Raw genomic sequence first — 11,026 nt, 5'->3', positions numbered from 1 at the left:
AACTGTAGATAGATATAGAAGAACTTAACCATTTGGTCATGTTTCAAATTATTGTAGACATTTAGGAGTGAGAATTTGACGTATTGGTCCTTTAAACTCCTGAAATTTAAAGTAGAGAATCCTTTAAAGAGATTCAAGGAAACGCTAACTGCAGAGAAAGTGTTACTAGACTCTAAAATATATCAGTTTTCCTCTCTGATTTGCCTTTATAATTCTTCCATTAGGCATAAAATATTTCACATTTTGACTAATATTTTCATTTCTGGGTAACAGAATCTATAATTTATTTAGATTTTATTCCCTCTGCTTTGCAGAGATGTCTCACTGCAGTCTCCTCTTCATCTTAAGTGCTGTTCATTGGAGGGTAGAGGGAGAGATTGAGTGTGTGCATGGGTGTGTGAGTGGGTACAGGAGGGGGGCTGGTCCTCCGTCTTTGGGGGCAGGAGGCTTTAAAAGACGCAGATCTGCAGCAGCGCAGCTCAGATTGGAACCTGGAGCTGCTGTGCGTCACGGGAGTTTGTTATTTTGTTTATGATGTGTGGTTATTTCTTCTTTTTTGTGTATAAATTCCCATATTGGTGATAATTCCGTTAATGTGGGGGTAAATCAGGAGCGCGAGAGCCAGTCTCCAGTTACGCACAGCCACATCCGTGCGCAAAGAGGAGAAGCACGCACCATGCTGTTCCATTTGGAGAATCCCTGCAACATCACGGGGAAAAACTGCACCGAGGACTTGGATGAGACGCAGCAGCTCGAGACCGTGAACATGAGCGTGAAGAGGAACGACACGGATCCGTTTGGACGGAACGAGGAGGTGGCAAAGATCGAGATCACCGTGCTGAGCCTCGCCTTCCTGGCTGCCGTGGTTGGGAATCTGAGCGTGCTTTTAGCCATGTACAGGACGCGGAGGAAGCTATCGCGCATGCACCTGTTCATGAAGCACCTGAGCCTCGCGGACTTGGTGGTGGCTTTCTTCCAGGTGCTGCCGCAGCTCTGCTGGGAGATCACCTTCCGCTTCTACGGTCCGGACTTCCTCTGCAGGATCGTGAAGCACCTGCAGGTCCTGGGCATGTTCGCCTCCACCTACATGATGGTGATGATGACCCTGGACCGCTACATCGCCATCTGCCACCCGCTGCAGACGCTCCAGCAGCCGACGCAGCGCGCGCACATCATGATCGGCTCCACGTGGCTGTGCAGCCTGGTCCTGAGCACCCCGCAGTACTTCATCTTCTCCCTCAGCGAGGTGCACCCCGGCTCGGCTGTGTATGACTGCTGGGGTCACTTCGTGGAGCCGTGGGGGGTGCGCGCCTACATCACCTGGATCACCCTGGGGATCTTCCTCGTGCCCGTAGCCGTGCTCGTGTTCTGCTACGGACTCATCTGCCACACCATCTGGAAGAACCTGAAGTACAAGACTCGGAGGAAGAGCGCGAGCGTGAGCGCAGTGGCAGAGGCCAATAAGACCGGGATCCTGGGCAGGAACTCGGTGAGCAGCGTCAGCACCATCTCACGCGCCAAATTACGCACGGTGAAGATGACTTTCGTGATCGTGCTGGCGTACGTGGTGTGCTGGGCGCCTTTCTTCACCGTGCAGATGTGGTCAGTGTGGGACGAGAACTTCTCCTGGGACGGTGAGTGTCGACAGTCACGGCAAACCTGGAAATGTTGTCAAAATAATCAATCCGGATCAACCTGCTGTGCGTAAAGATCCAAATTAGGGCAGCCATTCTTTCCCTCTCGCTTATTTATCTGAAATTTGAAGCTAAAAGTATGTGCCTGTCTCACTGAAAGCCTTTATTTGTCCTTAAATCTGATAGCAGGAGGAAAATATTGGTACATCCATGTGAAACCCACGAATAAAACACACTTTTATTTATTTAAAGCCTGTTAAAACATCCCAGCTCCTAACAGTTCAACCATACATTTGATCTAACATTGCCTTAGGTGAATTATTTTAGAAGCTTGGATTATATTTATGCAGATTTTAAAGGAAAAGAAGTCAAAAACGCCTTTCCATTAAAACCCTTCTCTACTCTTTTTGTCCAGGAAATCATGGGAGATTAAAAAACAGTGTTACTCAACCAAAGAGCCAAACTGTTGAAAAGTACCTTTGCAATCGCCACAATCTAAGCGGTGACAAGTGGCCAAAACGGCTGAAAGTAGCAAAAAAAAAAAAACAAGTTAAAGAAGACGAAAATGCTCAAAAACACTCAAAAATGGATGTAAAGGGGAGAAAATGGGGAGAGAAAGTCAGAAAGTAGCAAAAATGGGTGAGACGTTAAAAAAATGAGTTACAGGTGGAAGGAAATGGTCCAAAAGTGGCAAAAACAAGGCAACAAAAGAGTGAAAAGTGACTAAAATGGGCAAAAAGCAGTCAAGAGTGGCAAAAATGGGAAAAAATTGGAAACAAGTGGTACGTTAATGGCATAAGGATGTCTACATGTGCAAAAAATGGTGAAAAGAGCAAAAATGGGGAAAAGAGTGGCTAAAAGAAGTCACAAAACCATGCAAAAAATAAGAAAACTAGTGGTATTTAATGGCTAAAGGTAGCTGAAATGGGTGGAAGAAGAGAAAATGGTGAAAAGGGGCAAAAATGGGATGAAATTAGTAAAAATTGGAAAAAAAAGTGGCAAAAAGAAGTTTCAAAAAAGGGGCCAAAAAGTTCCCCTATGTTCAGGTTTTCTTGGGGATTAATATTTCAGATTAAGACATAAATGAGCCACATGTGGCTCCAGAGCCACTCGCTGAGTGTCACTGTTAAATAAGAATAGCAGATCCATTTCATCTGACTGTGAATCAAAATTTCACACACCAAAGTAGCTGATCAACTTATCCTCAGCTTAATAAATCATTGATATAAAACAGATGCAAAACATCAGTTCATCTTACTTTTGAGCAACAAGGAGCTCTTCTTCAATGTGTAATCTTTAGTATTAATCATGCTGATATCTTTAATCTCTTATCACCAACCTGACATCTTAGGGGAAATGAGAAAATGACACCATCTTTCTGGGATATACAGTGGAGGTATAGGACATCTATGTGTAGAGTTGAGATTAATGAAAATCCAGCTCTCATATGGAAAGCGTTTCTTACTCGTGAATCATTGATCACTGTCATGGTGGGATGATGTAAATGAAGCCTGTTTCCACTGAGAAGCTGTCGAGTGTTAAACTCAAGGTCACTATTTCTTGGGAAATAAAGAAAAAACAGTTTTTTAAAAAGGTCAAACACTGCAGTGTAAAGCTGGCGTTACATTCTACTCTGATAGGGTGCATTAATACCAGCTTTGGCTTTTAATGAAATAAAAAACTCTTTAAGGTCAAAGAGGAGACAGACTTCCACAGAGTAATGTCAATTAAATAAAACACGTCATATAAAATAAGCACTGATACTCCTTCTAGTCAGTACTTAGTAGAGTGACCTTTGGTGGTCAGTAGAGTGACCTTTGGCGATCACAGCTCTGAGTCTGTGTGGATAGGTCTCAGTCAGGCTTCATCTGGACTCTAATTTTACTCCATTCTTCTTTGCTAAACTGCTCAAGCTCTGTCAGGTTGATCAGGGATCAGGCGTGAACAGCCGTTTTCTGCTGACCCACTTTTACAAGGAACAAGCCATGGCGGCCTTATTTACTGTGTTATTGTTTATCTAGTCTGCCTTCTGCGCCACATCAGCTGGTTGGATTAGCTGATGGAAGGTGCTGGATTAGATAACGACCATTCCAGACTCAGCATGTCCACACGGAGACGAAACAGTTTACTCTGGGACTCGGTTTCAAAAAGTAGCGTTTATGGTCTCCCACAATGCCGTTTCCATGTGGATGAAAAGCCGATATGCCAAAAAAATTTTGCATACTACTGAATTTGGCTCCGTTTGGACGGGGCCTCAGTCTGGTCCTGACGTGGCGATTTCTGTTCTACAAGCCTGGAAGAAGCCACTTAACCCCTGTCCATTGTCTTTCTTCCCGGACGAGCCCCCAGTGTAAGTTTAGTAGGGGAGAGTAGCTTCTCGAGTGTCGTTTTACTCCGGTTTTCATCTAAAGGCCCATTTATGCTCAACGTTAAATACAAACCCGGATATGGACGGAGCCTTCTGTCTGTGCTCTGCGTTCATTTCGTCCGTATTTCTGCACGTTTCCATAAAGCTTACGGATACGGGTCAAACGGAGCAGTACCACCGGAAACCGTGGGGGCACGGGTACATTTTCGTACGTGAAGGGAGTACACATGGGCCTTAAGAGGTCAGTTTATTTTGGTGATATTTTCTTTGTTAAAGGCAGGTTAGGTATTTGATTTCTACAAATGTTTTGAGCCCTGAGGTATTTTTTTGTTTGTACTGATAAAAGGAAAGTTCAGTGTCTGTTCCTTTTGTGCTCAGGTCATCTTAGGAGTGAGGAGAAGGCAGAGAGAGGGTGAAGAGAGAGGCTGGGTGTACAACGGCATCCTCAGCACCTTGGGCCTTTAGTGGCTGTCTGTTCTGGAAAAATGCACATTTTTTTTTTTTTTTATTAGCCAAGCATCATAACTGTGACCTTAGCTCTTTTTCCGTCCAGTGACTGGTCGAGTTTTGATTTGCATTCAGCAGAAATAAATATTGTATTAAAAAAAAAAAAAAAATCAAGAAATTCTTTAAACTCATTTGGCAACACAAAAAAATCCCAACCCAGACTTAGGGAACAAGTGCTGCTGAGAAGCATCCCCACAGAATGATGCTGCTGAGAAGCATCCCCACATCATGATGCTGCTGAGAAGCATCCCCACATCATGATGCTACTGAGAAGAATCCCCACAGCATGATGCTGCTGAGAAGCAGCCCCACAGCATGATGCTGCCACCACCGGGCCCCACAGTGGGGATGGTGTGTTTGCGCTGTCAGTGTTTGTCCATGGAGTCTCCCACAGTCCTTCTGGTGAACTCTAGTCCAGATTGAATCTGAGTTTTCTTCAACAGTGTCTTTCTCTTTGCCACTCTCCCATAAAGCTCTGACTGATGAAGAACCCGGCCAACAGTTGTTGTCTGCAGAGTCTCTCCATCTCAGCTGCTGAAGCTTGGAGCTCCTTCAGAGTAGTCATAGGTGTCTTGGTGGCCTCTCTCACTAGTCTCCTTCTTGCACGCCCACTCAGGTTGTGAGGACGGTCTGATCTAGGCAGATTTACACATTTCATGATGGATTTCACCTTTAATGTATGACCTCTAAAACCCAAACAGTTCATCCTTGAGTCAGTTATAGAGAAAAATGATTCAAATGTTAGTAAAAAGAAATGTAAATTGTTGAGTAGGTAATATTTCACGTGACCAAGCTGCTCCACGGCTGTATGAGCATCCAGCGTGGCGTGATTTCATACGTGGTGATAAGGATATGAATTTAGTTTTTTTCACCCTTTTAAATCTGTTGAAACCAGCGTCAGTCAGCCTCAGAGAGTTGCTCACCCACCTGAAGAATTTCAATTTGACTATCTGAAAGTTTCCTGACCCACGAGAGTCCGAGTGCTGCTTTCAGAGGCTTTCAGAACCTGACAGGAATACATTTCCAGAGGAATGCCGAGTTCTGGGCTCCTCTGAGCCGTCAGACAGACAAAACGGATCACTCAGACATGCAGCAGCAGACGCCTGAACACGCACACTGAAAGGAAAGTGTGTCCGAATGTTTTCAAACCATAAAAATGTCTTTGCTTGGAGAAGGGAATCAAAGTTCAAGCAGCTCCTGAGGGAGGGTCTTTGACCTGAACTCGACAGAAATGGTAAAAAAATGACCTGCCATAAATAATGGGGAGGGTGTTTCTAGACAAAGACACATTTAGTGGATGTAGGAAAACACGGATGCTGTCATTGTCTGCATTGGTGACAAGTGTCTGCTAGTAATTTAGAAGGAACAGGTATGAGTGGCAGACTATCATCATGTGTAAACCGGCTTTGTTATGCAAAGAAGAGTCAGGGCCTCCATACATCAGATTTTTGCTGCAACTTCTTTTTCCACATTCAGAACCCGATGCCAACAGCTCTGCAACCACCACTGCTGTTTTACAGGACATGTAAACATTTATGCTTCATGTTCACCATCGTCTCTATGGCTGTGTTTGTTGTGCTTCCTCCTTTACGGAGCTTGATCTTGATTCGTTAGCCATCTGGTCCACATTACAATCTGAAGAGAGTTGTTCTTGGTGTTGACCTCGGTAAAACAGGATTTCTGACCATAGATGTTGAACATGCTCAGGATAAATTAGGGGTGCTTGATATTGGATTTTTGCAGATATCTAATATACTGATATGTAGAGATTAATTTAGCCGTTACCAATATTCAAATATGTATTTCTGGGCCAGAACCGGCCCACAGTCACAGTCAAATGCTCTCTAAACTGTAAAAATAATTAATAGTCACTGCCGTGCTGCCGTAACGCTCCTCAATCTGAATGTAAACAACGATGAACTGATAGCATCGATAGCACCTTTAGGAACAGCATGGTTAACTCGGTTTGAGCTAGAAAATGAGGATGGAGTGTCCAGAGGGTGTTCCAGATTATACTAGAAGCTATGGAGCTCAATTTGGAGTGTTTTCTTCAACTTAAACTAGTCGACTAAAGCAGAAGTTTTCAACCTTTTCAGCCCGTGACCCCCAAAATAAAGGTGCCAGAGACCAGGGACCCCCACTGTACCTGAAGATGGCTTGAACACAGCCATGCGCAATTTAGAATAGTCACATGCAGACAAGGCTGCTCATAAAGGGGGGATAAATGGGAGAGCTTTCTGGGGCCCATGGAGGTCAACAAAACAATGCTCCATTCTGAATTTAAACTGTGATATCCATAACAAATATTTAACCTGAAAATAACCTAAAATAACCTTAATGAAAATGGTTTTAAAATGGCTAAAATGAGTTAAAAATGGCAAAAAATGGTGGAAAGGTGGTGAATTTGGATTTTAAAAGTAGCAGAAATTGGTTAAAGTGGCAAAAATTTGATAAAATGGCAAAAAGGCCAAAAATGGGTTAAAGTGGCAAAAATAGGGCTAAACAATGGTGAAAGAAGTTAAAATGTGGCTTGAATTAGCAAAAATGGGTGGAAACTTGGTGAAATGGGCTGAAAATTTGATATAAACTGGCAAAAAAAGGATTAACTGAGAAAAAAATAGGCAGATATGGGAAGAAATTGGTTAAACTAGCAAAAAATTGGCATATAAAATGGTGAAATTGGGTTAAAATGGGAAAAATTGGGTATAAAAAGTGGTTAAAATGGGTTAATAGTAGCAATAATGGGTCAACAGAGGCAACATTAAGCTAAAGTGGCAAGAATTGGTTTAGGAGTGGCAAAAAGAGACAGAAAAAGTCGTTGAAAGAGTTTAAAACTGACAAAAATGGGTTTTAAATGGTAAAAATGTGTTAAAATTGGTGGGAAAAAAATGATGAAAAGGGTTTAAAAAAATTGACAAAATGGGTGTAAAGTGGCAACGGTGTAATTAAAAAAATAGTCTTAGTTTTTTTTAGGGCAACTGAAGACCCCTTCTCAGTGTCTCGCAACCCCCAAAGGGGTCCCAACCCCAAGGTTGAGAACCACTGAACTAAAGGCTATTATAAGTTCAGTTTAACCAGAGGTAACGTCATTCTGATAGGATTAGCACTCAGGCCAGGGAATCAGGCCAGAAATCAGCCCCACTATCCTGTAGTACATTTCCAGTTTTACAGGGAATTCTAAAGTCTGAAATGTTTAAACCAGAGGACCAAACTGGATCTGAATAAACACGCTACAGACTCAGTGACTGTCAGTGAACGGTAGAACTCCCCAAAGAGAAAAAGTACACATCTCTGAGGAACTGTTGACATCTGTGAGCGTGCCTAATAAATCTGTGTTTGTGTTTTTCCTTTCCAGACTCCGAAAACGCCGCCGTCACTCTCTCCGCTCTGCTCGCCAGCCTCAACAGCTGCTGCAATCCTTGGATCTACATGATCTTCAGCGGACACCTGCTCTCGGACTTCGCCAGCAGCGTGCCGTGTTGCCGTCCGCTCAGGAACAAGTTCACCCACCAGGACTCGGACAGCAGCATCCGGAGAACGACGCTGCTCTCGCGTCTGCAGGGTCCGCGCCTCTCTGAGCCGTTTAGAGACCTCAACCCCGGCCCTAAGACCTGCCAGTCTGCTTCCTGACCACCGGGAACAGCGTCTGCTTATGTGTGAGGAGAAACCATGAACGGACCTTTATTTGCTCTGAGGCCGTCACACCTACACTGTTTTACTTGGTGGCATTTTTTCGGTTGTTTATGTTCACATGGCCGTAATCACTCTTCTTTGTCTGCCAGATCAGATGGAGTCCAAACAAGTCCAGTGACTTTAGCAGTTAGTATGATAGGATCTCTGCTGTAATTTAACTCCTCAAATATGTGAAAAGTTAACCAACATGACCATTTGTCATCGCTGGGATTCATTACGTGACGCAGAAGGAAACTACTGGCTCTCATTTGTCAGTGCACATGTTTTCATAAACAGAAACTAGACGCTGTGGGGGTCAGAGCCGGTCTGTTCAAGTCTGGGTCAGTTGGATCGGTTCCAGTCTGGGTCAGCTGGTGATGACAGCCGGCAGATAAAATCAAGACCTGTATGATATGTAGAAGGTTTAGACTTTAATCTTCAGATCCTGCTGCTGTCAGACATTTCCTACATGCATTTTAAAGCAGCCTGATATCTAAAGGAAGCCTCCAACCCTGACGACTGCAGATACGTTCCCCCAGCCTCTAATGATCAGGAGAGCCTCCTCGACCCTCAGACACCTGACACATCAGACCAAGATGAGGAGCTCACGGTGTGCATTCTAACAACAAACTGTATAAAGAATGGACAGCTGAATACTTTGCTTTAAATGAAGCCAAAAGATCAGAGCTCCCCCTACAGGCTGGCTGCAATAAATACAACAAGAGTGGCACATTAAAGAGTTAAGCACGTTTCAAAAAAAAACTTATCTTGCATCACTAAAAAAATCATTTCTTTGTCGCAAACATGCTTTTAAATTGAGATGGTGATCAAGAGAATAAACCGTGTGGGGTAAAGGACCGAGTAAAGATGAGCCGTCCTCCAACGAGCCTCCTCAACTAAACGGCTCTCCAACGTGAGCCACTGTAGCTAGCTCCTGTTTGAGTGCCAGTTTCCTGTCCTCCCTCTTTTATTTCACCCACATTTAAAAGGCCCAACTGAACCAGCTCTACTGTACGGTGGAGTATCAGGACCACACAAAGAGAAAAAAAAGATTAAAGAATTTTTTTTGGTCATAATATTACAAGAATAAAGTCATAATATTATGAGAAAAAAAGTTGTAATATTGTGAGAATAAAATATTAGAAGAAAGAAAGTCTACCGGACCGCCGCCTCCGTTAAAATGAGCAATGTTGAGCATCTTGTGAAGCTATATTTTAGCAGAATCAGAATCAGGAAAATACTCCGTCGTAGATCCGCGGTGCCACGGCAGACAGCATTTCTTGTAATATTTTAATCGTAATTTACGACATTTTTCTCATATTATTATTTTATTCTTGTAATATTCTGACTTTTTTCTCGTAATATTACGACATTTTTCTCATAATATTACAACTTTTTTCTTGTAATATTACAACTTTATTCTTGTAATATTACCAATTTTTCCTGTAATATTACAACTTTTTTCTCGTAATATAAAGACTTTATTCTTGTAATATCACAACTTTTTTCTCGTAATATTATGACATTTTTCTCATATTATTATATTTTTTTTCTCGTAATATTACGACTTTTTTTCTTGTAATATTAAACTTTTTTCCTCGTAATATTATGACTTTATTCTCGTAATGTCAAAAAAAAGTTTTCATTCTTTTATTTGTTTTCTCTTCGTGTGGCTCTGATACTCTGTCGTACTACTGAGCTGAGCCACATGATCAGAATCTCTAAAAAGAGACAGACTTCCTGTTAGAATGAGAGAGACTGGAGAGACGTCAGCTGAGGAAACACGGGTGAGATCAGACAGAACTGGACTGGACCTGCTTGGTTTTGCTCTGATATCATTGTCAGCTGTGAGGCCTATAGAGAGGTGTGCTCCAAACCATGTCCAATCAGGTTAATTTAGCACAGATGGACTCCAATGAAGGTGCAGAAACATCTCAGTGAAGACCAGAGACATGGAGGACCCTGAGCTACATGTACGGTGTTGTTGTAAAGGCTCCGAATGCTGTAAATGTTTGTAGTTTAGAACATATATCCTCCACTTTTGGTACAAACAGGATGCACATCCTCTGACCATATAAGGTCAACATCCTCTTATCATTTCGCCCCAAACCCAAGGACTAAACTCGTGCCCAGAAAAGCAGATATTTGTGTTTATAATAAAGATGGCACATGTAAATAATCAGTCTTTTCTGATGCTTGTATATAGATGTAAATATGCTGTACAGTCATACTACTGTAAAATTATCATGTGTAGATTATTATCAGTCACTACTATGGCTATTAAAAAGATAAATATGAAGTATTTAATGTTTATATGGTGATTTTAATTGTGTTTTATTTAATTTTAGAGTTATAAACCCTGTAAATACTTGTCTTTTAAAACATGATGCCTTTTTTAATGATGTCATCTGTCACATAAATGTTTATCGCTTTGCACTTGACTCTAAAGTTAAAGCTTTGGCTCCTTCGGCTTCTTTGAGACTCGTTCCCAGCCTCTCTGTTGTTGTAAAGATGTCTTTCAGTGGGATGTACTCTCTTCATTCTGTGCTGTAAATTGCAAATAAAAGATAAATGTTGTTCTGTGTCTCCTTGTGGCTTGTTTGGCTGAAATAAATCTTATGTAACCGGAGAGGCACAAATGTTTTCGTCCTCCATGAACCAAGCCGGGCTGGGCTGACTTTAGAGTCCATAATAAGATAAAAAAAGCTCATTTTAAAGCTTTTTGGTGATTGCTAAAACACTAAATCACATTCTCTGAAAGAATCAATTACCATCCACCAACTCATGAAGGAAATTTGCCTGCCTCTGCTAAACGTTCCACTTTGTCAACAAGCTCCATGCTTCC

The 11,026-nt window shown here is 42.3% G+C and overlaps 1 protein-coding gene across 1 annotated transcript; it reads left to right on the top strand.

Moving 5' to 3' along the window:
• The first annotated feature begins 519 nt into the window (after positions 1 to 519).
• Positions 520 to 9,343, top strand: LOC121505459 (arg8-vasotocin receptor-like). Its single transcript, XM_041780820.1, has 2 exons — positions 520 to 1,634; positions 7,865 to 9,343. Exons 1-2 carry the CDS (start codon positions 677 to 679, stop codon positions 8,137 to 8,139), a joined length of 1,233 nt encoding a protein of 410 aa, XP_041636754.1. The 5' UTR covers positions 520 to 676; the 3' UTR covers positions 8,140 to 9,343.
• Positions 9,344 to 11,026: the final 1,683 nt, after the last annotated feature.

This window comes from Cheilinus undulatus, linkage group 23 (genome assembly GCF_018320785.1).
Source record: "Cheilinus undulatus linkage group 23, ASM1832078v1, whole genome shotgun sequence".
Lineage (NCBI taxonomy): Eukaryota > Metazoa > Chordata > Actinopteri > Labriformes > Labridae > Cheilinus > Cheilinus undulatus.
This window is presented reverse-complemented; position numbering and strand designations above follow the sequence as displayed.